Here is a 27353-nt window from a genome sequence, read left to right as displayed (position 1 = left end):
CACTGACCTAGCTGTCATACCACACTGACCTAGCACACTGACCTAGCACATTGTCCTAGCAGGCTGACCTAGCAGGCTGTCCTAGCACACTGACCTAGCACACTGACCTACCATAGTGTCCTAGCACACTGACCTAGCACACTTTCCTAGCACACTGTCCTAGCACACTGTCCTAGCACACTGTACTAGTTGTCCTAGCACACTGTCCTAGCACAATGACCAAGCACACTGTCCTAGCTGTCCTAGCACATTGTCCTAGCTGTCCTAGCACACTGACCTAGCACACTGTCCTAGCACACTGTCCTAGCTCACTCACCTAGCACACTGACCTAGCACACTGTCCTTGCACACTGACCTAGCTGTCCTAGCACACTGTCCTAGCACACTGTCCTAGCTCACTGACCTAGCACACTGACCTAGCACACTGTCCTTGCACACTGACCTAGCTGTCCTAGCACACTGTCCTAGCACACTGACCTAGCACACTCACCTAACACACTGTCCTAGCTGTCCTAGCACACTGACCTAGCACACTGACCTAGTACACTGACCTAGCACACTGTCCTAGCTGTCCTAGCACACTGTCCTAGCTGACCTAGCACACTGACCTAGCTGTCCTAGCACACTGACCTAGCACACTGTCCTAACCCACTGACCTAGCACACTGTACTAGCACACTGACCAAGCTGTCCTAGCACTCTGACCTAGCACACTGACCTAGCACACTGACCTAGCTATCCTAGAACACTGACCTAGTACACTGACCTAGCACACTGTCCTAGATGTCCTAGCACACTGTCCTAGCACACTGACCTAGCTCACTGACCTAGCACACTGACCTAGCACACTGTCCTAGCTGACCTAGCACACTGACCTAGCTGTCCTAGCACACTGACCTAGTACACTGACCTAGCACACTGTCCTAGCTGTCCTTGCACACTGACCTAGCACACTGTCCTAGCTGACCTAGCACACTGACCTAGTACACTGACCTAGCACACTGTCCTAGATGTCCTAGCACACTGTCCTAGCACACTGTCCTAGCACACTGACCTAGCACACTGACCTAGCACACTGACCTAGCACACTGTCCTAGCTGACCTAGCACACTGACCTAGCTGTCCTAGCACACTGACCTAGTACACTGACCTAGCACACTGTCCTAGCTGTCCTTGCACACTGACCTAGCACACTGTCCTAGCTGACCTAGCACACTGACCTAGTACACTGACCTAGAACACTGTCCTAGCACTCTGACCTAGCTCACTGACCTAGCTCACTGAACTAGCTGTCATACCACACTGACCTAGCACACTGTCCTAGCTGACCTAGCACACTGACCTAGTACACTGACCTAGAACACTGTCCTAGCACTCTGACCTAGCTCACTGACCTAGCTCACTGAACTAGCTGTCATACCACACTGATCTAGCACACTGTCCTAGCACACTGACCTAGCAGGCTGACCTAGCAGGCTGTCCTAGCACACTGACCTAGCACACTGTCCTAGCTGACCTAGCACACTGACCTAGTACACTGACCTAGAACACTGACCTAGCTCACTGACCTAGCTCACTGAACTAGCTGACTGTCCTAGCTGACCTAGCACACTGACCTAGCTGTCCTAGCACACTGACCTAGTACACTAACCTAGCACACTGTCCTAGCTGTCCTTGCACACTGACCTAGCTGACCTAGCACACTGACCTAGAACACTGACCTAGAACACTGACCTAGAACACTGTCTTAGCACTCTGACCTAGCTCACTGACCTAGCTCACTGACCTAGCTGTCATACCACACTGACCTAGCACACTGACCTAGCACATTGTCCTAGCAGGCTGACCTAGCAGGCTGTCCTAGCACACTGACCTAGCACACTGACCTACCATAGTGTCCTAGCACACTGACCTAGCACACTTTCCTAGCACACTGTCCTAGCACACTGTCCTAGCACACTGTCCTAGCTGTCCTAGCACACTGTCCTAGCACAATGACCAAGCACACTGTCCTAGCTGTCCTAGCACATTGTCCTAGCAGTCCTAGCACACTGACCTAGCACACTGTCCTAGCTCACTGACCTAGCACACTGACCTAGCACACTGACCTAGCACACTGACCTTGCACACTGACCTAGCTGTCCTAGCACACTGTCCTAGCACACTGTCCTAGCTCACTGACCTAGCACACTGACCTAGCACACTGTCCTTGCACACTGACCTAGCTGTCCTAGCACACTGTCCTAGCACACTGACCTAGCACACTGACCTAACACACTGTCCTAGCTGTCCTAGCACACTGACCTAGCACACTGACCTAGTACACTGACCTAGCACACTGTCCTAGCTGTCCTAGCACACTGTCCTAGCTGACCTAGCACACTGACCTAGCTGTCCTAGCACACTGACCTAGCACACTGTCCTAACCCACTGACCAAGCTGTCCTAGCACACTGACCTAGGACACTGACCTAGCACACTGACCTAGCTATCCTAGAACACTGACCTAGTACACTGACCTAGCACACTGTCCTAGATGTCCTAGCACACTGTCCTAGCACACTGACCTAGCTCACTGACCTAGCACACCAACCTAGCACACTGACCTAGCACACTGACCTAGCTGACCTAGCACACTGACCTAGCTGTCCTAGCACACTGACCTAGTACACTGACCTAGCACACTGTCCTAGCTGTCCTTGCACACTGACCTAGCACACTGTCCTAGCTGACCTAGCACACTGACCTAGCTCACTGACCTAGCTGTCATACCACACTGATCTAGCACACTGACCTAGCACATTGTCCTAGCAGGCTGACCTAGCAGGCTGTCCTAGCACACTGACCTAGCACACTGACCTACCATAGTGTCCTAGCACACTGACCTAGCACACTTTCCTAGCACACTGTCCTAGCACACTGTACTAGCTGTCCTAGCACACTGTCCTAGCACAATGACCAAGCACACTGTCCTAGCTGTCCTAGCACATTGTCCTAGCTGTCCTAGCACACTGACCTAGCACACTGTCCTAGCACACTGTCCTAGCTCACTGACCTAGCACACTGACCTAGCACACTGTCCTTGCACACTGACCTAGCTGTCCTAGCACACTGTCCTAGCACACTGACCTAGCACACTCACCTAACACACTGTCCTAGCTGTCCTAGCACACTGACCTATCACACTGACCTAGCACACTGTCCTAGCTGTCCTAGCACACTGTCCAAGCACACTGTCCTAGCACATTGGACTAGGACACTGTCCTAGCACACTGTCCTAGCACACTGACCTAGCTCACTGGCCTAGCTCACAGACCTAGCTGGCCTAGCACACTGACCTAGCACACTGACCTAGCACACTGTCCTAGCACACTGGCCTAGCTCACTGACCTAGCTGGCCTAGCACACTGACCTAGCACACTGACCTAGCACACTGTCCTAGCACACTGGCCTAGCTCACTGACCTAGCTGGACTAGCACACTGACCTAGCACACTGACCTAGCACACTGACCTAGCTCACTGGCCTAGCACACTGACCTAGCACACTGACCTAGCACACTGACCTAGCACACTGACCTAGCACACTGTCCTAGCAGACTGTCTTAGCACACACCCAGGTTACGATCACACACCTCACATTTACAGTAACTCATCTAGGCACAATTTATCTCTCTTTCTCTCTCTCTCTCTGACTTTAAGGGAGGTTTGTGTAAATGATCAGCCCAACCAAGGCTCTGCTCCAATATCAACACATACTGCTAGCATATGTCTTAAAATGAAACTAGTGTCAGGCATGCATTCTATGGTATGATATGTTAGTATGTGTAGTATTTGTGCACTAGACAGTAACTGGAACTATCAGGTCCTGCTTTAACATGATCTTTGGGTGAAATTCCAAGTGTAAACATGCCTTCAAATGGTATGCAAGTGTGGACATTGGAACAAACACATCACTAGCCCTCGTCACTCTTATACAGTGGTATCTATCTGTGTACACGTGAGAGTAACTGGAGCCATCAGGGCATTCTCTACATGAACTCTGTAAAAGAAGAAAGCTGTGGGATCGTTCATCGTTCCTCATCACAGCTGCTCCTGCTGATTGAGAAGGACTGAATTATCGTAACTGGTCCCATATGAGTTTAATAAGCCCATTCCAGCTGAATGTATGGGGATAGTTAGAGGGTGAGTTAGAGGGTGAGTCCCAAATGGCCCCCTATTCCCTATTTAGGCAGTAGTGTACTGTGTAGGTAATAGGGTGCCATTTAGGACACACCCAGAGGCTCACACTGTCAGGGCCTCCGTTGGAGAACTATAGGGGCCGACTGTCTCTCTCTCTGTCTGAGGGGACAGTACCTTTCTCTAAAGGGGGGCAGACGCAGTTTCATGTAATAGTAAATTTACTATAATATGTGTTCCTTGACCAATTAAGAGAGGGATCATGGTTTCACGGTGTCTTTACTGGCGGGCTGAGTGGATACTCTGGTAGGTTGTGTTCACTTAACAGGCGGAGGGAGGGACTCTTTATATGAGACAGATGGTGTTAGGCTGCAGGGGAATGGGGGGAATGGAATGGGAAGCTGCAGGGGGGCGGGGGGTGTTGGGCTGGGGAGAATGGGATGGGAGGCTGAGGGGTGCGGGGGGTGTTGGGCTGGGGGAATGGGATGGGAAGCTGAGGGGGCGGGGGGTGTTGGGCTGGGGGAATGGGATGGGAAGCTGCGGGGGGAGGATGTTGGGCTGGGGGAATGGGATGGGAAGCTGCAGGGAGGATGTTGGGCTGGGGGAATGGGATGGGAAGCTGCAGGGAGGATGTTGGGCTGGGGGAATGGGATGGGAAGCTGACGGGGGAGGATGTTGGGCTGGGGGAATGGGATGGGAGGCTGAGGGGGGCGGATGTTGGGCTGGGGGGAATGCGATGGGAAGCTGAGGGGGCGGGGGGTGTTGGGCTGGGGGAATGGGATGGGAAGCTGAGGGGGGCGGGGGGTGTTGGGCTGGGGGAATGGGATGGGAAGCTGACGGGGGAGGATGTTGGGCTGGGGGGAATGGGATGGGAAGCTGACGGGGGAGGATGTTGGGCTGGGGGGAATGGGATGGGAAGCTGAGGGGGGAGGATGTTGGGCTGGGGGGAATGGGATGGGAAGCTGAGGGGGCGGGGGGTGTTGGGCTGGGGGGAATGGGATGGGAAGCTGAGGGGGGAGGATGTTGGGCTGGGGGGAATGGGATGGGAAGCTGAGGGGGCGGGGGGTGTTGGGCTGGGGGGATGGGATGGGAAGCTGAGGGGGGAGGATGTTGGGCTGGGGGGAATGGGATGGGAAGCTGAGGGGGGAGGATGTTGGGCTGGGGGGAATGGGATGGGAAGCTGACGGGGGAGGATGTTGGGCTGGGGGGAATGGGATGGGAAGCTGAGAGGGGAGGATGTTGGGCTGGGGGGAATGGGATGAAGAAAAAATTATGAAATTGTCAACTTTACAGGGAGGGACACATAAGTCACGATATGATTGCAATCAGTATTGCAAGATACTGTATCTCAATGTTGAACTTGTTCAGCTAACAGGAAACCAAACTACTGTCAGGGTTGGGGTCAATTCCATTTCAATTCCAGTCAATTCAGAAACTAAACCAAATTCCAATTCCAATTGAAAATGTTCCTCATTGAAATGCATTGAAGAGATTTAGAATTTCAGTGTACTTCTTGAATTGATTGGAATTTAAATGGAATTGACCCCAACTCTGACTACCAGTACTGACTGATATCAACCACAAGGCAGGAGAGATAAGTGGAAAAAGACAGTGGCCTTGTCCGAAATCTGTCTTGCCTACTACTTACTAAAACTGTGTACTAATCGTACAACATAATTTTTTTGAAAGCAGTGTTTAGTCAAAAACGAATACAGTGAGCAACAAATAACGCACTAGGATCACCCATCATGAGAATGCGTCATCCAATGTGCACGCTATTCGCTAAATGTATTAAAGCGCGTCCTCTTATCTCATTGTCAGCTGATGATAAGCTGCTGTCAAACACAGGTGAGTCTGGAAAGCCCATTCCTTTCCTCAAAAGTGTGCAGTGAATTCTACTCGATGAAAAGCCGAAATCATCTAATTTAGTTTAACATCCTGGAATTTAAAGCATACTCGATTATCGAGATGTCACATAACCAACGTTCTATTTTCGCATACCTAAAATGCTACAACTTAGAACGTAAGTATGGGTATTCAGACATGGCCAGTGACAAGTGTTAGAGTGGGTTCAAATAGACCTGGGTTCAAACAGTATTTGTTTTCTCTTTAAATACTTTCAGTGTTTTATTGAGCCTGTCTGGAGTGCCAGTTGGGCTGTGTTTGCTGTTTAAACTTTTGGGACTATTTCATTGATTCCATGGAACCAGGCAAGCTTAACCTGTTGGGGCTAGGGGGCAGTATTTTCACAGCCGGATAAAAAACGTACCCGATTTAAACTGGTTACTACTCTTGCCCAGAAATGAGAATATGCATATAATTGTTTGATTTGGATAGAAAACACTCTAAAGTTTCTAAAACTGTTTGAATGGTGTCTGTGAGTATAACAGAACTAATATGGCAGGCCAAAACCTGAGAAGATTCCATACAGGAAGTGCCCTGTCTGACAATTTGTTGTCCTTCTGTTGCATCTCTATCAAAAATACAGCATCTGTGCTGTAACGTGACACTTTCTAAGGCTTCCATTGGCTCTCTAAAGCCGCCAGAAAGTGGAATGGGGTGTCTGCTGTCTCTGGGCAAAGTACAGCAGCTCTGTTTGTGAGTGGTCAGCCTGGGGACAGTGAGACTGAGATGCGCGTTCACGAGACTTCTCCATTTTTTTTCTTTCAGCCTTTGAATGAATACAGCGTTGCTCGGTTGGAATATTATCGCTATTTTACGAGAAAAATAGCATAAAAATTGATTTTAAACAGCGTTTGACATGCTTCTAAGTACGGTAATGGAATATTTGGAAATTTATTGTCACGAAATGCGCTCGCGCGTTACCCTTCGGATAGTGACCTGTACGCATGAACAAAACGCTGCTATTTGGATATAACTATGGATTATTTGGAAACAAAACAACATTTGTTGTTGAAGTAGAAGTCCTGGGAGTGCATTCTGACGAAGAACAGCAAAGGTAATCCAATTTTTCTAATAGTAATTCTGAGTTTAGTGAGCCCCAAACTTGGTGGGTGTCAAATTAGCTAGCCTGTGATGGCCGAGCTATGTACTCAGAATATTGCAAAATGTGCTTTCGCCGAAAAGCTATTTTAAAATCTGACATAGCGTTTGCATAAAGGAGTTCTGTATCTATAATTCTTAAAATAATTGTTATGTATTTTGTCAACGTTTATCATGAGTAATTTAGTAAATTCACCGGAAGTTTTCGGTGGGTGTACTAGTTCTGAACATCACATGCTAATGTAAAAAGCTGGTTTTTGATATAAATATGAACTTGATTGAACAAAACATGCATGTATTGTGTAACATAATGTCCTAGGAGTGTCATCTGATGAAGATCATCAAAGGTTAGTGCTGCATTTAGCTGTGGTTTTGGTTTTTGTGACATATATGCTTGCTTTGAAAATGGCTGTGATTATTTTTGGCAGGGTACTCTCCTGACATAATCTAATGTTTTGCTTTCGCTGTAAAGCCTTTTTGAAATCGGACAATGTGGGTAGATTGACGAGAGTCTTGTCTTTAAAATGGTGTAAAATAGTCATATGTTTGAGAAATTGAAGTTATAGCATTTTTGAGGTATTTGTATTTCGCGCCACGCGATTCCACTGGCTGTTGACTAGGGTGGGACGCAAACGTCCCACCTAGCCCATAGAAGTTAATCAAGTTCAGCTAAAGTATTTGAAAGAAAACGGACACTATGTGAACCTAGGTCTTGTGGACGATAACACGAATGGACTCACCACTTCCCCTCACTGTTCTCAAACTGCTGGACTGAGTATCCAAACATGTCCTCCAGCGGACCATTGAAAGTCTCCCCATTCTTGTCATCCACGTTAAACGACAACACACATGGTAGCAACACTGCAAGAAAAGAGAACTGTTGTTACTACAGAGCAAACAAACACTTTTATCCGAGAAAAGATCTAGATGCAGTCAAAAACGTGATTTTCATGTGTTTTATATATATATTTACACACTATGAGGTTGTGAAAATGATGATAATGTCATTTTAGTGTAAGAGCTGTTTGAAAAGACCGCCTGAAATTTAAGCCTGTTTTGGTGGGATGGAGTTTTGGCATTCCATGGTGACATCACCAGGAGGTAAATTAGTTTGTAGACCAATAAGAAAGAGAGTTCCAAACCTCTCTGCCAATAACAGCTCATTTTCAGTTTTCCCCTCCCCACTTAGACCACTCCCAGACAGTCCTAGCTAAATTCTTGCTTGAGAAATGTATCTTTGCTAAGAAGCTATTATTGTTCCTTTTTGACCATTTTAATTGAAAACAATCACAGTAAGGTACTTAGTTATTACCCAAAAATTATATGATAATGAGATAAAAATGTCATTTTGGTAAAATATTGCAGTATCAATGATCTTCCCTCATATTTACAGAGAAGTTATTGGCAAGCAGGAAAAATCTAAAACATAAATATTTACACAATATGTTACACAAAAAAGAAGCAGCGAAAAGTTCCATGGGTAGTATCTTAAATGTTCCTAAATAGGGTTTTTACTTGTGTTTTGTTGCCTTCGCAATACAAATGTAATGTTCGTCATGCCAATAAAGCATTTTGAATTGACCTGTATAGAATACAAAAGGCAGTGAGATGGACGTACTATAAGGAAATCATAACCATATCCACTGTACAGAGCGAGAGAGAGAGAGAGAGAGGGGGAGAGTGGAGGGAGAGAGAGAGGGAGAGAAAGAGAGAAAGAGAGAGAGAGAGAGAGAGAGAGAGAGAGAGAGAGAGAGAGAGAGAGAGAGAGAGAGCGAGAGAGAGAGAGAGATTTTGATAAACTCCCATATCTACTGGGTAAAATAACACAGTGTGCCATCACAGCAGCAAGATTTGTGACCTGTTGCGACGAGAAAAGGTCAATCAGTGAAGAACAAACACCATTGTAAATATAACCAATATTTATGCTTATTTATTTTCACTTTTGTACTTTAACCATTTGTACATCGTTACAACTGTATATATACAGTTTACTTTATTCTTTTGGAACTTCTGTGAGTGTAATGTTTACTGTTCATTTTTATTGCTTATTTCACTTTTGTATATTATCTAACTCACTTGCTTTGGCAATGTTAACATATGTTTCCCATGCTAATAAAGCCCCTTGAATTGAATTGAGCGAGAGAGAGAGAGTGAGAAAGAGAGAAAGAGAGAGAGAGAGAAAGAAAGACAGGGAGAGAAAGATTGAGAGAGAAAGTGAGTGAGAGAGAAAGAGAGAGCCCGTCCTGTGTTCATAGAAGACAGAGGAATGTCATCATAGAATGCCAACAGAGTTCTGTCTGTCAGAGACCCCTCTGCCTCCTCTGACCTCTAACATCTGACCCCTTCAAGACAATGCCATCTTCACCAGACCTCCCCAGTCCGCTATTTAGCTACTGTGAACTATAGACCCACTAAATATCTAAATATAGACTTTGAACGTCTCATTGTGCTTCCGCCAACAATGACACTTTTCATTTTTAGTGTGCCATGGAATTCCTCCAAGCAATTTATTCAATTCCTGGATTTGTGAGGGGGATGTGAGGATTAGCAGAGCACTGAAACATGGGCCAAGAGACTGAGTAGTAGAGGAGAGAGACAAAACACGAAGACCACCAAACACACAGATGATGAATACTGGACACAACACAGACTTGTGTTCTAGTAATGAGGATTGAGCATCCCACAGCCAAACATCACAAAAACATACTGTACTGATGCCTACAGTATGGAGATCAGCTGTGGGAGTACACATTCACTTTATGCTACACTTGGAGTTGGACACGGCACCATGCAGGAAGCCTTAACACTGGTCGATTATGTATTTGTCACAGACAAACAGAAGCAGACAAAAGAACCAGTGTACTGTACTGAGTGTCAGAGAGCAGAGCAGACATGGTTAATATGAATGGTCCACGTGCAGCCAGTTAGCCACAGGCCTTCCATACAAAGCTCACTGTAAGACTTCCAAGCCACTTTCCATTTCCAGTGCTTCATCTACTTTGTCTGCAGCATATTCTGTAGGTCTTTTACAGAGGCCTCTTATTAAAACGTATTACGCTGTCTGTACACTGCAACCACTTGGACACCACTGCCCTTTCTCCAAATGAGTCATTCTGTTTGCACCAACTCTGACCTGTCCTGAGTTTTAGACAGCAGTATGAGAGCAAGACCAGAGAGACCCGAGACCAGACGTGCATGTTTTCATTTGTACCTTCTCTGTACTGTCATACAGGTAACTGCCAAAATAAAGGAAACACTTGAGTAAATGAGGGATACAAAGTATATTGAAAGCAGGTGTCTCCGAACCTGAGTTAATTAAGCAATTAACATCCCATCATGCTTTATGTCATGTTTAAAAATACCCAGTTGCCCATTATTCTGGCTACCATGGTTAGAATAAGAGATCTCAGTGACTTTGAAAGAGGGGTCTTAAAAAAAGCATAGGGGGTTTAAAGGGTGTGTGTGTGTGTGTGTGTGTGTGTGTGTGTGTGTGTGTGTGTGTGTGTGTGTGTGTGTGTGTGTGTGTGTGTGTGTGTGTGTGTGTGTGTGTCACAGTCACCACATCTCACACCAATTGAACACTTATGGGAGATTCTGGAGCAGCACCTGAGACAGAGTTTTCCACCACCATCAACAAAACACCAAATTATGGAATTTCTTGTGGAAGAATGGTGTCGCATCCCTACAATAGAGTTCCAGACACTTGTAATATCTATGCCAAGTTGCATTGAAACTGTTCTGGCTCGTGGTGGTCCAACGTCCGATTAAGATACTTTATTTTGGTGTTGCCTTCATTTTGTCAGTTACCTGTAGGTTTAAATGCCCCTACGTTGTCATGGTGATCAGGTTCTGTTTTCTATACACCACCTCCATGAATAACCCTACAGTACAGAACATTCCTAAGACCAGACTGGACTTGGTGAGTCATAATCAGGTTCTGTTTTCTATACACCACCTCCATGAATAACCCTACAGTACAGAACATTCCTAAGACCAGACTGGACTTGATTAGTCATAATCAGGTTCTGTTTTCTATACACCACCTCCTGTCCTAGTCTAGTGAGCCAGACACTTCCTCCCCAACAATTGCTTCGTAAACAATTAGCCTGGGGATGAGGTTACTTCTGTCCAGTCCTGAGTTTGAATACCCTAACCAGTATGTGTCTGGGACCAGAGTATGAAGGCCTCTATGTCCCCGAGGCCAGACTGGATGGATGTGCTCCTGAGTGGCGCAGCAGTCTAAGGCACTGCATCTCAGTGCAAGAGGTGACACTACAGTCCCTGGTTTGAATCCAGGCTGAATCACATCCGGCCGTGATTGGGAGTCCCATAGGGCGGCGCACAATTGGACCAGCGTCGTCCGGGTTTGGCCGGGGTAGGCCGTCATTGTAAATAAGAATTTGTTCTTAACTGAATTGCCTAGTTAAATAAATGTTAAAATGGGTCATTACCCTTTGTTTTCTTAGGGAGCAACTGTTTTTCTAGGGAACTGTTCATTGCACCATCTCTGTCCTGTCCTGACTTTTAATGTGTCCGTGAGCATCAGCACGGATATCATGGCTGGTTATTGTCAGCCTCTGTTGTCTTTGGGAGCATCTACTTCGTTTTGGGGTGCTAGATAAACATGATGAGCTTCCTCTGCAATCTCCGATGTGGCTTGTAAACAGGAGCCAAAGCTGTGTCCCGAACGGCACCCTACTCCCTATATAGTGCACTATACAGAGTCCATAAAGATCTGGTCAAACGTAGTGCACAAAATAGGGAATAGGGTGATATATGGGACGCAGACACAGACACGGCCAGAGACACAGATATACCCTGAGGTGCCTCACAGAACAGTCAATCTCAGATCCATCGTCTGGACACAGAGAACAGGATGGAGAAGTAAGAGACAGAGAGAGATTATGAGAGAGACAGAGACAGAGACACACAGAGAGAGAGAGAGAGAGAGAGAGAGAGAGAGAGAGAGAGAGAGAGAGAGAGAGAGAGAACTGCAGAGACTGGAACATCAGCCAGGTAACCCTCCTTTCCTCCTCTCCTCCTTGCAGACAAGGTCAATATTTTCTTCCCTCAGTCCATCCGTTAATCCAAAACACACACACACACACACACACACACACACACCCAGCTCACTCAGGTGCTTCGCTATATCACATTTGACATTGTCCGTAAGCTTGAGTTCATTTGCACACAAAAAAATCATACAATGATGGAAAGACCTGTGTGTTGTCCTTGTTAATGCAGACAGAGAAGAGCTCCAACTTCTTAATCATAGCCTCAATTCAAACCAAATCAAATTTTATTTGTCACTTACACATGGTTAGCAGATGTTAATGCAAGTGTAGCGAAATGCTTGTGCTTCTAGTTCCGACCATGCAGTAATATCTAACAAGTAATCTAACCTAACAATTTCACAACAACTACCTTATACACACAAGTGTAAAGGAATGAATACGAATATGTACATAAAAATATATGAATGAGCGATTGCCGAACGGCATAGGCAAGATGCAGTAGATGGTATAGAGTACAGTACAGACATATGAGATGAGTAATGTAGGGTATGAAAACATTATATAAAGTGGCATTGTTTAAAGTGGCTAGTGATACTGTCACGTCCTGACCAGTAAAATAGGTTGTTTATTATTGTAGTTTGGTCAGGGCGTGGCAGGGGGTGTTTGTTTAGAGTGTTTCGGGGTTTGTTGGGCTATGTTCTTGTTAGTTTATTTCTATGTTAGTTCTAGTATGTTTATTTCTATGTGGTGTTTATTGGGTTGACCTTCAATTGGAAGCAGCTGCTCCTCGTTGCTTCTAATTGAAGGTCCTATTTAAGAGGTGTTTTTTCTATGGGATTTGTGGGTAGTTGTTCTTTGTATAGCTGTAATTGTTACAGGACTGTTTACTGTTGTTGTTTTTGTATACGTGTGTTTTGGTTTTCCTTCTTTCTGCCTAATAAAAAGAAGATGCGTATACACACTCCCGCTGCGTTTTGGTCCAATCCGTACGATGCCCGTGACGGATACATTTAATTACATCAGGATGGCAAGATGCAGTAGATGGTATAGAGTACAGTATATACATATGAGATGAGTAATGTAGGGTAAGTAAACATATAAAGTGGCATTGTTTAAAGTGGCTAGTGATACATCTAATACATCAAGATGACAAGATGCAGTAGATGGTATAGCGAACAGTATATACATATGAGATGAATAATGTAGGTTATGTGAACATTATCTCATATAAATAATATAAAGTGGCAAGTGATAAATTGATTATAATCAATTTTCCTATTATTAAAGTGGCTTGAGTTGAGTCAGTATGTTGGCAGTAGCAACTCAATGTTAGTGATGGCTGTTTAACAGTCTGATGGCCTTGAGATAGAAGCTGTTTTTCAGTCTCTCGGTCCCCGCTTTGATGCACCTGTACTGACCTCGCCTTCTTGATGATAGCAGGGTGAACAGGCAGTGGCTCGGGTGGTTGTTGTCCTTGATGATCTTTTTGGCCTTCCTGTGACATCGGGTGGTGTAGGTGTCCTGGAGGGCAGGTAGTTTGCCCCCGGTGATGCGTTGTGCAGACCTCACTACCCTCTGGAGAGCCTTACGGTTATGGGCGGAGCAGCTGCCGTACCAGGCGGTGATACAGCCTGACAGGATGCTCTCGATTGTGCATCTAAAAGTTTGAGTGTTTTTGGTGACAAGCCGAATTTCTTCACCCTCCTGAGGTTGAAGAGGCGCGCTGCTGCGCCTTCTTCACCACGCTGTCTGTGTGGGTGGACCATTTCAGTTTGTCCGTGATGTGTACGCCGAGGAACTTAAAACTCTCCACCCTCTCCACTACTGTCCCGTCAATGTAGATAGGGGGCTGCTCCCTCTGCTGTTTCCTGAAGTCCACGATCATCTCTTTTGTTTTGTTGACATTGAGTGTGAGGTTATTTTCCTGACACCACACTCCGAGGGCCCTCACCTCCTCCCTGTAGGCCGTTTCGTCGTTGTTGGTAATCAAGCCTACCACTGTAGTGTCGTCTGCAAACTTGATGATTGAGTTGGAGGCATGCATGGCCACGCAGTCGTGTGTGAACAGGGAGTACAGGAGATGGCTGAGAACGCACCCTTGTGGGGACCCAGTGTTGAGGATCAGTGGGGTGGAGATGTTGTTACCTACCCTCACCACCTGGGGGCGGCCCGTCAGGAAGTCCAGGACCCAGTTGCGCAGGGCGGGGTCGAGACCCAGGGTCTCGAGCTTAATGACGAGTTTGGAGGGTACTCTGGTGTTAAATGCTGAGCTGTAATCGATGAACAGCATTCTTACATAGGTATTCCTCTTGTCCAGATGGGTTAGGGCAGTGTGATGGCGATTGCATCGTCAGTGGACCTATTGGGGCGGTAAGCAAATTGGAGTGGGTCTAGGGTGTCAGGTAGGGTGGAGGTGATATGATCCTTGACTAGTCTCTCAAAGCACTTCATGATGATGGAATTGAGTGCTACAGGGCGGTAGTCATTTAGCTCAGTTACCTTAGCTTTCTTGGGAACAGGAACAATGGTCGCCCTGTTGAAGCATGTGGGAACAACAGACTGGGATAAGGATTGATTGAATATGTCTGTAAACACACCAGCCAGCTGGTCTGCGCATGCTCTAAGGACGTGGCCGGGAATGCCGTCTGGACCTGCAACCTTGCGAGGGTTAACACGTTTAAATGTTTTACTCACGTTGGCAGCAGTGAAGGAGAGCCCGCAGGTTTTGGTAGCGGGCCGTGTTAGTGGCACTGTATTGTCCTCAAAGCGAGCAAGGAAGTTGTTTAGTCTGTCTGGGAGCAAGACATCGTGGGCCGCGACGGGGCTGGTTTTTCTTTTGTAGTCCGTGATTGACTGTAGATCCTGCCACATACCTCTCATGTCTGAGCCATTGAATTGCGACTCCACTTTGTCTCTATACTGACACTTAGCTTGTTTGATTGCCTTGCGGAGGGAATAGCTACACTGTTTGTATTCGGTCATGTTTCCGGTCACCTTGCCCTGATTAAAAGCAGGGGTTCGCGCTTTCAGTTTTGCGCAAATGCTGCCATCAATCCACAGTTTCTGGTTGGGGAATGTTTTAAAAGACGCTGTGGGTACAACATCACCGATGCACTTGCTAATAAACACGCTCACCGAATCAGCGTATTCATCAATGTTGTTGTTCGACGTTATGCGGAACATATCCCAGTCCAGGTGATCGAAGCAATCTTGAAGCGTGGAATCCAATTGGTCGGACCAGCGTTGAACAGACCTGAGCCAGGAGCTTCCTGTTTTAGTTTCTGTCTATAGGCTGGGAGCAACAAAATGAAGTCGTGGTCAGCTTTTCCGAAAGGAGGGCGGGGAGGGCCTTATATGTATCGTGGAAGTTAGAATAATAATGATCCAGGGTTTTTCCAGCCCGGGTTGTGCAATCAATATGCTGATAGAATTTAGGGAGCCTTGTTTTCAGATTAGCCTTGTTAAAATCCACAGCTACAATAAATGCAGCCTCAGGATATGTGGTTTCCAGTTTACATAGAGTCGAATGAAGTTCTTTCAGGGCCGTCGATGTGTCTGCTTGGGGTGGAAATATACACGACTGTGATTATGATATGTTCCGCATACAACAATTTACAAAAACATTGAAGCTGAAATTGGGATTTTATTTTAGGAATAAGGCCTGTTTTTCTTTTGAAGCCAGAAGGAGGCTAGTATCAGCTACATTTATGCCTTTACTAGACTATGGAGATATTTTATATATGAATGCTTCCGCTCAGTGTTTGAGATCAATTGACACCCTTTACCATGGCACTTTGAAATGTATTTTAAACTGCAAAACCCTTATGCACCACTGCACTTTGTATACCAGGGTTGGTTGGCCTTCTCTAGTCACTCGTAGGCTCAGTCCCTGGTATACTTTTATTTACAAAGCCATTTTGGGTTTACTACCTTTTTATTTGGCCATTTTTATTGTTCAGAAATGTGGTGGGTACTCTCTTCGTTCGCTGGACTTTATCCTGCTAACTGTTCCAAATGTCCGAACTGAATTTGGTAAAAGGGCTTTTATGTACTCTGAGCCATCGTCTTGGAACGCCTTACAAAATACTTTTAAACTGGAAGAACTTGTCCCGATTGGTATTTTTAAATCACTGATGAATGATCTTGAGACTGATTCCCTGACCTGTCAATGTTTTTAATTTGCTGTTTTTGATTTTGTTATACTCTTGTGAATTCTATGGTTTTTACTAGATTACTTGTAGTTTTTCATGTTTTTTGTCTATAATTTTTGTAATGACTTGGTGCTGCCTATCTTGGCCAGGACGCTCTTGAAAAATAGATTTTAAATCTCAATGAGCCCTTCCTGGTTAAATAAAGGTTTAATAATAAAAATAATAAATGATCGAAGAGAATTTTGTCCCGCACAATGAATATAGTTGCGAAAAGTCCCTGTATTCCTAGATTCAGATAATTCAGGTGAGAAAAAATATCACCCAGATAGGCCAGTCGTGTGAGAAACTCGTCATCATGCAAGCGGTCAGACAAGTGAAAATTATGGTCAGTAAAGAAAACTTTAAGCTCGTCTCTCAATTCAAAAAAACGTGTCAATACTTTGCCCCTTGATAACCAGCGCACTTCTGTATATTGTAAAAGCGTTACATGGTCGCTGCCCATATCATTGCATAATGCAGAAAATACACCAGAGTTCAAGGGCCTTGCTTTAACAAAGTTAACCATTTTCACTATAGTGTCCAAAAAGTCTTTCAAGCTGTCAGGCATTCCCTTGGCAGCAAGAGCCTTTTGGTGGATGCTGCAGTGTACCCAAGTGGCGTCGGGAGCAACTCCACTATGACTCGCTATCATGGCTATTGCATCATCAGTACAGATACCAACACATCTTGTCCACCAAAGTCCATTTGATGTCACAAAGCTGTCCAGTACTTAAAAAATATCTTCTCATGTTGTCCTGGTTGTCAGTGGTTTGCAGAAGAGGAAGTCTTCCTTAATTGACCCCCCATAAACGTAACAGACATATACCAGGAGCTGTGCCAGGCCCGCCACATCTGTTGACTCATCCAGCTGTAACGCATAGAATGCACTGGCTTGTATGCAAAGCAGTAATTGTTTCAAAACATCTCCTGCCATGTCATTGATGCGTCGTGAAACTGTGTTGTTTGATGAAGGCATTGTCTGTATAGTTTTTTGGGCCTTTTCCCCCAGCATTGTCCCAGCCATATCCGCAGCAGGGGGAAGAATTAAGTCCTCCACAATAGTATTGGGCTTGCCTGTCCTAGCCCCTCGGTAGCTCACCATATAAGACGCTTCTAGCCCCTTCTTATTAATGGTATCTGTTGCTTTTATACATGTCTTACTACTCAAAAGTAGTCTTTATTCTTGCTCAAAAAACTCCTGTGGCTTTTTTTCCTAATTGTTATGTTTCATTTCTAAATGTCTGCGCAAGAGTGAAGGTTTCCCACGAGAGAATAACAGTTAATGTGATTGGATGTTAATTATTGGACTAGGTTGTGTTGTTATTTCGCTGAACACTAGATGGTTTCATTTTATTTTTGGCTACTCAGGCGAGAAAAAAACTTCACCCAAATGTATAGCCCCGTTGGAAAATATAAATATACCGTTTGAAAATGTGAAGAAAAAATGTTTAAAAATGTTGTTTTTATTTGAATCACATTTTTATTTGGCGTACCCCCGACGGCATTGCGCGTAACCCAGTTTGGGAATACCTGATGTATAGGAAACGTGCTGCACTGAGGGGGACAGAAGAGGGACATTTCCTTCCACTGGCCAGCCCTGCCTTCCACTAAGAATATCACAACATCTTGCATGTGTGTCACGTCTTTAGGTGATTGAATTGAACAAGCACAACACACACACACACACACACACACACACACACACACACACACACACACACACACACACACACACACACACACACACACACACACACACACACACACACAATCTAGAAGTGACTTAACACTCCCAGTGAGAGGCACTCAAATCCTTTCAGCACGTCTCAGATGAAATCCAGTCCTCCTCTGATGTGGGGTGATATATATACCAACCAGACCGACACCCTTTCTGCGTCATGTCTGTGGTCGCCCCCGACCTGTCAGCCATGCTTAGCCACAATAAAGTCCACCTTAAATCAGCACTACAGGCCTGTTAGCCAGACTTAACCGTAAAACTGATCCCCAATCAGTGTTAGAAGTGTGATCAACCACACTTGACAAAAGTAAAACTAACTGACCCTGTGAAAAATATCAAACTTCAGGTCTGGTAGCCATTAAGTGGAGCAACCTGACATTGATCTTACATATCAGTTCAGGTTAGGTGGTAAGGTGAGCCGTGGTTAAACTGATCCTAAGTCAGTGTCTGGTGTTTGACCCTCCGAGCCAGATGTGATCACTAACTCAGTTCAGGCTAGCGGTGAGCAGTGATAAAAAACTGATCCTAAATCAGTTCGCTAGAATCTGATCATTCCGGGAAGCAGTGTTCACTAACTCATTCCAAGCTGTGGTAAAACTGATCCTAAATCAGTTGGCAGGCAGTGGTAGTCAGGGAAAGAATTAAGACGTCAGCAGCACAGTGCTCTGCTCTCTAATGAGAAGGATAGTCTGACTCTGCTTCTCCGAGACATATGTTGGCATGGACCAGGAGCACATTCTCATACTCTCTATCCACCCCACACCCCCCCCTCTCTCTCTCTCTCTCTCTCTCTCTGTTCCTCTCTCTCTTCCTGACTGCTTGGTCACTGTGTTCTAGGGAACACTCTCTTGGGTTGTTTTCTTTATTATGGGTTCTGACATTGGTTCTCTCTTGGGTTCTATTGGGTTCTGATTCTCTCTTGGGTTCTGACATTGGTTCTCTCTTGGGTTCTATTGGGTTCTGACATTGGTTCTCTCTTGGGTTCTATTGGGTTCTGACATTGGTTTTCTCTTGGGTTCTATTGGGTTCTGACATTGGTTCTCTCTTGGGTTCTATTGGGTTCTGACATTGGTTATCTCTAGGTTCTATTGGGTTCTGACATTGGTTCTCTCCTGGGTTCTATTGGGTTCTGACATTGGTTATCTCTAGGTTCTATTGGGTTCTGACATTGGTTCTCTCCTGGGTTCTATTGGGTTCTGACATTGGTTCTCTCTTGGGGTTCTATTGGGTTCTGACATTGGTTATCTCTTGGGTTCTACTGGGTTCTGACATTGGTTATCTCTAGGTTCTATTGGGTTCTGACATTGGTTCTCTCCTGGGTTCTATTGGGTTCTGACATTGGTTCTCTCTTGGGGTTCTATTGGGTTCTGACATTGGTTATCTCTTGGGTTCTATTGGGTTCTGACATTGGTTCTCTCCTGGGTTCTATTGGGTTCTGACATTGGTTCTCTCTTGGGGTTCTATTGGGTTCTGACATTGGTTATCTCTTGGGTTCTACTGGGTTCTGACATTGGTTCTCTCTTGGGTTCTATTGGGTTCTGACATTGGTTATCTGTTGGGTCCTATTGGGTTCTGAAATGACTTTTTACTCCAACTGGAGACTCAGTATGTTCCCAGTAGAATTCATCTATTTGCTTAGTCACTGTTTTATGCGCCACTTAGCCACTGTTTTATGCGCCACCACTGTGCCAATGGGCTCCCGAGTGGTGCAGCGGTCTAAGGCACTTCATCTCAGTGCAAGAGATGTCACTGCAGTCCCTGGTTCGTATCCAGGCTGTATCACATCCGGCTGTGATTGGGAGTCCCATAGGGCGACACACAATTGGCCCAGAGTAGGCCGTCATTGTAAATAAGATGACTTGCCTAGTTAAATAAAAAATAAATAAATGTATTGTTATATGATTAGGCTACAAAGTCATCTCTACCAGTAGATGTGGCTGTCTATTTAGAGTCCCTATAAATCTCGGTGGAAAGTAATTTAATGTGTACGTAGGATGTAACAGAATGTGTGTAGGTTGTGCTCAGACACAGACGTGTCTTAATATGCAATGAAGACAGGACTGAGAAAACATAAGATGAGTCCGATTGGTCAAGTCAAGTGTTAGCTGGCATGGATGTAGGCAGAGGACGCTGTACATTAAACAAGAACAACATTGGCAGCCATACAGTAATATAATGCCTCAGAGTCAATTGGAACGTACCCAATTGATCCATTCATTCAACAGGGACCGTTCCCCATTAACCAATTCATTCAACAGGTACCGTTCCCCATTAACCAATTCATTCAACAGGGACCGTTCCCCATTAACCAATTCATTCAACAGGTGACCGTTCCCCATTAACCAATTCATTCAATAGGGACCGTTCCCCATTAACCCATTCATTCAATAGGGACTGTTCCCCATTAACCAATTCATTCAATAGGGACCGTTCCCCATTAACCCATTCATTCAATAGGGACTGTTCCCAATTGACCAATTCATTCAATAGGGACTGTTCCCAATTGACCAATTCATTCAATAGGGACTGTTCCCAATTGACCAATTCATTCAATAAGGACCGTTCCCATTCATTCACTGTGTGTCCATCTACAGTATGCACTGTGTGTGAAGTCCATGGAGCTGCCTGCCATATCTGATTCCATATTGGAACTGGAACTTCCAAATCTATTCCTTGGACCGCTGGTTTTTAAAGGCCTGGAACAAGGAATAGGAATACAAGTCACCACCCACGGAATTACATAATTCTCCCTGCTGGTTGTCAAGAATTTCATGCCAGAATCTTCCCCATCCCCAATCGTGCTCTATCACACACCCACAAACTCATCCAAACCCTCATCCAAATATTACTAACAACCGACTCATGTTCAAAAGTGCTGATCACAAAGCTTTTTATCAGCGGAGCTAACTTGCAACACAAAGCTGGGATAGGAGTTACGGGAGCTGCTGCGCTCGATTAAACATTTCACAGAAAGACAAAAAATACACCCCGTGATGAGGTCACAGGGTTCACTTCTTCTTCTCCCTTTAGGCAACCTTCATCTCCCCTTAGGCAACCTTCCTCTCCCCGTAGGCAACCTTCATCTCCCCATAGGCAACATTCATCTCCTCTTAGGCAACCTTCATCTCCCCGTAGGCAACCTTCCTCTCCCCGTAGGCAACCTTCATCTCCCCTTAGGCAACCTTCATCTCCCCGTAGGCAACCTTCCTCTCCTCGTAGGCAACATTCATCTCCTCTTAGGCAACCTTCCTCTCCCCTTAGGCATCCTTCCTCTCCCCTTAGGCATCCTTCCTCTCCCTGTAGATAACAATGCAGAACTGATTTTTCTTGCCCAGAGTGAGGCATTTTATGAAATGCCGATAAAGACCGGCTACTGTACAATATATACAAAAAAAATTAACTGGACCTTTCAACACAAGAACAAAAATTATAAATATCAAATACAGCTTCAAAAGAAGAGAGCAGTCAAGTGTACGTTTAAAACAGGCAGCATGCTGACCTGTTCCCTGCTGCTCTCAAACAAAGAAATAACAGGATTCTTATAAGAATACCCACTATGCATCAGCCAATGGGAATATGTTTCACACACTGATCAATTAACAGACAAGGGCAACCATTACATTATATACCTGTTCATATTATAAACATACATTTATTTCCATAGCACACACACTTCAATAAAGGTGCTACACCATGCATTAAGTATAAATTGAAGTTAGGGATATGAACATATACGTCCCCCTGGGAATAAGCTACATCCGCATATCCCGTACCATGAAAAACCTTGCACTTGAACCGACCCTCATTTCAATGTCAAATCTCTGACCCGGAAATGGATAGAACTCTTCAATCACAATAAACAAGGTAATAATTCAAATGTAGGAAGATTCCAAAAAAAAATAACAATAAAATTCAGCTTAACGTTTCAATTACTAAACATGATCACATTATAGAGGTAACTTCTGATTGTTACATACATGATAAGAAATAATAAAATGTTACTGCGTAGACACCACGGATTTGAACATATTCAAGGACTACAATGCCAACATACACGACTCCACAGACAGGTTCACATCCTATATCAATTTATAGGAAGAGAACTGCATACCATCAAATATGTTTCTATTACACAGCAATGACTTGCCATTGTTCACTGGTGAGCTTAGGGCTCTCCACAGTGCCAAAGAGGAAGACCACAGGAGCAAGACCAGGGACCTCTATAGAGAGGCCAAGAAAAAGGTACCCTCATGAATTAAGTCAGCCAAACAGCAGTACAAAGACAGGCTAGAGCAACAGCTCTCCAGCTAATTTTTATCAGCATGTTAAATGTGCAACCAGAGGGAAAAAAATTCTAGACCACCTTTACTCCACACAGAGACGCATACAAAGCTCTCCTTTGCAATCCATTTGGTAAATCTGACCATAACTCTATCCTCCTGATTCCTGCTTACAAGCAAAAATTAAAGCAGGAAGCACCAGTGACTCGGTCTATAAAAAAGTGGTCAGATGAAGCAGATGCTAAACTACAGGACTGTTTTGCTAGCACAGACAGATTCTTCCGATGGCATTGAGGGGTACGCCACATCAATCACTGGCTTTATCAATAAGTGCATTGAGGACATCGTCCCCACAGTGACTACGTACATACCCCAACCAGAAGCTTTGGATTACAGGCAACATTCTCACTGAGCTAAAGAGTAGAGTTGCTGCTTTCAAGGAGCGGAACTCTAACCCGGAAGCTTATAAGAAACCCCGCTATGCCCTCCGACGAACCATCAAACAGGCAAAGCGTCAATACAGGACTAAGATCGAATCATACTACACCGGCTCCGACGCTCGTCGGATGTAACACGGCTTGCGAACTATTACAGACTAAAAAGGGAAGCACAGCCGAGAGCTGCCCAGTGACACGAGACTACCAGATGAGCTAAATGACTTCTATGCTCACTTCGAGGTAAGTAACACTGAAACATGCATGAGAGCATCAGCTGTTCCGGATGACTGTGTGATCACGTTCTCCTTTAAACAGGTCAACATTTACAAGGCCGCAGGGCCAGACGGATTACCAGGACATGTACTCCGAGCATGCTAACCAACTGGCAACTGGCAACCGCTAACCAACTGGCAAGTGTCTTCACTGACATTTTCAACCTCTCCCTGTCTGAGTCTGTAATACCAACATGTTTCAAGCAGACCACTATAGTCCCTGTGCCCAAGAACACTAAGGTAACCTGCCTAAATGACTACCGACCCGTAGCACTCACGTCTGTAGCCATGAAATGCTTTGAAAGGCTGGTCATGGCTCACATCAACACCATTATCCCAGAAACCCTAGACCCACTCCAATTTGCATACCGCACCAACAGATCCACAGATGATGCAATCTCTATTGCACCCCACACTGCCCTTTCCCACGTGGATAAAAGGAACACCTATGTGAGAATGCTATTCATTGACTACAGCTCAGCATTCAACACCATAGTGACCTCAAAGCTCATCACTAATCTAAGGACCCTGGGACTAAACACCTCCCTCTGCAACTGGATATTGGACTTCCTGACGGGCCGCCACCCGGTGGTAGGGGTAGGTAACAACACATCCGTCATGCTGACCCTCAACACGGATCTTGTACTCCCTGTTCACTCATGACTGCACGGCCAGGCACGGCTCCAACACCATCATTAAGTTTGCCGATGACACAACAGTGGTAGGCCTGATCACCGACAATGATGAGACAGCCTAAAAGGAGGAGGTCAGAGACCTGACCATGTGGTGCAAGGACAACAACCTCTCCCTCAACATGATCAAGACAAAGGAGATGATTGTGGACTACAGGAAAAAGAGGACCGAGCACGCCCCCATTCTCATCGACAGGGCTGTAGTGGAGCAGGTTGAGAGCTTCAAGTTCCTTGGTGTCCACATCACCAACAAACTAACATGGTCCAAACACACCAAGATCGTCGTGAAGAGGACACAACAAAACTTATTCCCCCTCAGGAGACTGAAAAGATTTGTCATGGGTCCTCAGATCCTCAATAGGTTTTACAGCTGCACCATCGAGAGCATCCTGACGGGTTGCATCACTGCCTGGTATGGCAACTTCTCGGCCTCCGACCGCAAGGCACTGTGCAGAGGGTAGTGCATACGGCCCAGTACATCACCGGGGCCAAGCTTCCTGCCATCCAGGACCTCTACACCAGGTGGTGTCAGAGGAAGGCCCTAAAAATTGTCAAAGACTCCAGCCACCATAGTCATAGACTGTTCTCTCTGCTACCGCACAGCAAGCGGTACTGGAGCGCCAAGTCTAGGTCCAAGAGATTTCTAAACAGCTTCTACCCCAAGCCATAAGACTGCTGAACAGCTAATCAAATGGCTACCCAGACTATTTGCATTGCCCCCCCCCCCCCCCCCCCATATACTGCTGCTACTCTGTTATTATCTATGCATAGCCACTTTAATAACTCTACCTACATTTACATAATAACCTCAATTACCTCGTCACCGGTGCCCACGCACATTGACACATTGATTCTGTACCGGTACCCCCTGTATATAGCCCCGCTATTTACTGCTGCTCTTTAAATATGACTTTTTGGGCGGTATTTTCTTTAAACTGCATTGTTTGTTAAGGGCTTGTAAGTAAGCATTTCACTGCAAGGTCTACACCTGTTGTATTTTCCGCATGTGACAAATACATTTGATTTGAAAAAAGCCTTTCGGACTCTTTATCCCTCCGCACTGGTGCGCCGCAAGGCTGCGTGCTCTCCCCTCTACTCTACTCATTCATCACCAACTTCCAACAACGCATCTGTCTAACTACTAAATTTGCAGACTACACTACTCTGATCGGTCTCATCACCGACAGCGATGAGTCCATGTACTGTGGAGAGGTCGACCGGCTAGTGTTCTGGTGCAGTCGCAATAACCTATAACTCAACACAGAAAAAACTGTAGAAATGGTGGTTGACTTCAGAAAACTCCCCCCACCATCTCTCCCCCTCAAGATTGATGGCTCAGCTGTCAGCACAGCTGAATTATTCAAATTCCTGGGCACAATCATCTCCCAAAACGTCAAGTGGGTGGATAACATCACAGCGGTCACCAAGAAGGCACAAAAGCGTATGTATTACTTGCGGCAGCTGAAAAAATCTCCCTGCCAATCCTGATCCGGTTTTACAGATCAGTCCATCCTCACCTCCTCCATCACCATCTGGTTTGGGTCTGCGTCTGCCCGCTGCACTATGCATTGGGGCAGGTAGCATTCTCCTGACATCCGCAAACCCCAGATTCGACCGTCGGACTGCCAGATGGTGAAGCGTGATTCATCATTCCAGAGAACACGTTTTCACTGCTCCAGAGTCCAATGGCGGTGAGCTTTTCACCACTCCAGCCAACGCTTGGCATTGCGCATGGTAATCTTAGGCTTGTGTGCTATTGCTCGGCCATGGAAACCCATTTCAATAAGCTCCCGACAAACAATTGTTGTGCTGTTGCTTCCAGAGGCAGTTTGGAACTCGGCAGTTAGTGTTGCAACCGACAGACAATTTTTACGCGCTACGCTCTTCAGCACTTGTTGGTCCCATTCTGTGAGCTTGTGTGGCCTACTACTTCGCGGCTGAGCCGTTCTTGGTCCTAGACATTTCCACTTCACAATAACAGCATGTACATTTGACCAGGACAGCTCTAGCAGGGTAGACATTTTATGAACTGACTTGTTGGAAAGGTGGCATCCTATGACAGTGACGTTGAAAGTCACTGAGCTCTTCAGTAAGGCCATTATACTGCCAATGTTTGTCTATGGAGATTGCATGGCTGTGTGCTCGATTTTATATACCTGTCAGCAAAGGGTGTGGCTGAAATAGCCGAATTTGAAGGAGTGTTCACATACTTTTGAATATATAGTGTATGAGCCGTCCTCCCCTCAGCAGCCTCCACTGGTAAACCCACTGTACATGTGTATATCTGCTCATTTTCTTATAGCTCTATGCTCACTCTACCTAGTTGTATATAATGTATGCAAACTTTGTGTCAACTCCACTGTCTGTATTCTGTCTCTAAATGTTGTCTATCACTAGCAGTACCATATCACCAGGTAACATTCTGAGTATGGTGTATATCACTAGCAGCACCATATCACCAAGTAACATTCTGAGTATGTTGTCTATCACTAGCAGCACCATATCACCAGGTAACATTCTGAGTATGTTGTCTATCACTAACAGCACCATATCACCAGGTAACATTCTGAGTATGTTGTCTATCACTAGCAGCACCATATCACCAGGTAACATTCTGAGTATGTTGTCTATCACTAGCAGCACCATATCACCAGGTAACATTCTGAGTATGTTGTCTATCACTAGCAGCACCATATCACCAGGTAACATTCTGAGTATGTTGTATATCACTAGCAGCACCATATCACCAGGTAACATTCTGAGTATGGTGTATATCACTAGCAGCACCATATCACCAGGTAACATTCTGAGTATGTTGTATATCACTAGCAGCACCATATCACCAGGTAACATTCTGAGTATGGTGTATATCACTAGCAGCACCATATCACCAGGTAACATTCTGAGTATGTTGTATTTTATTTAAAACATTTATTTAACCTTTATTTAACTAGGCAAGTCAGTTAAGAACAAATTCTTATTTACAATAACGGCCTACCAAAAGGCAAAAGTTCTCCTGCGGGACGGGGGCCTGGGATTAAAAAGAAAAGATAAATACAATATAAATATAGGACAAAACACACATCACAACAAGAGACAACACAACACTACATAAAGAGAGACCTAAGACAACAACATAGCAAGGCAGCAACACATGACAACACAGCATGGTAACAACACAACATAACAACAACATGGTAGCAACACAACATGGTAGCATCACAAAACATGGTACAAACATTTTTGGGCACAGACAACAGCACAAAGGGAAAGAAGGTAGAGACAACAATACATCACACAAAGCAGCCACAACTGTCAGTAAGAGTGTCCATGATTGAGTCTTTGAATAAAGAGATTGAGATAAAACTGTCCAGTTTGAGTGTTTGTTGCAGCTAGTTCCAGTCGCTAGCTGCAGCGAACTGAAAAGAGGAGCAATAAAAAATAGCAGCAAAATATTGCTTATATTCAAGGGCATTGGCGACATCATTGAGGACATTTAAGGTTACAGTGACACATCCATAACCTGAGCGGAAACCAGTTTGCATACCCGA

At 45.2% G+C, this 27353-nt stretch overlaps 1 protein-coding gene across 2 annotated transcripts in view; it reads right to left on the bottom strand.

The window, feature by feature from the left end:
• The window catches only part of itga1 (integrin, alpha 1), a 94913-nt gene that overhangs the window by 53179 nt on the left and 14381 nt on the right, over positions 1 to 27353 (bottom strand). For both annotated transcript variants that reach the window (XM_014138709.3, XM_014138710.3), the window contains exon 2: positions 7919 to 8039. In XM_014138709.3, coding sequence (XP_013994184.3) covers positions 7919 to 8039 — 121 coding nt within the window. The remainder of the gene's footprint in view (positions 1 to 7918; positions 8040 to 27353) is intronic.

The sequence above is a fragment of the Salmo salar genome, chromosome 13 (assembly GCF_965601325.2).
Source record: "Salmo salar chromosome 13, fSalSal1, whole genome shotgun sequence".
Lineage (NCBI taxonomy): Eukaryota > Metazoa > Chordata > Actinopteri > Salmoniformes > Salmonidae > Salmo > Salmo salar.
This window is presented reverse-complemented; position numbering and strand designations above follow the sequence as displayed.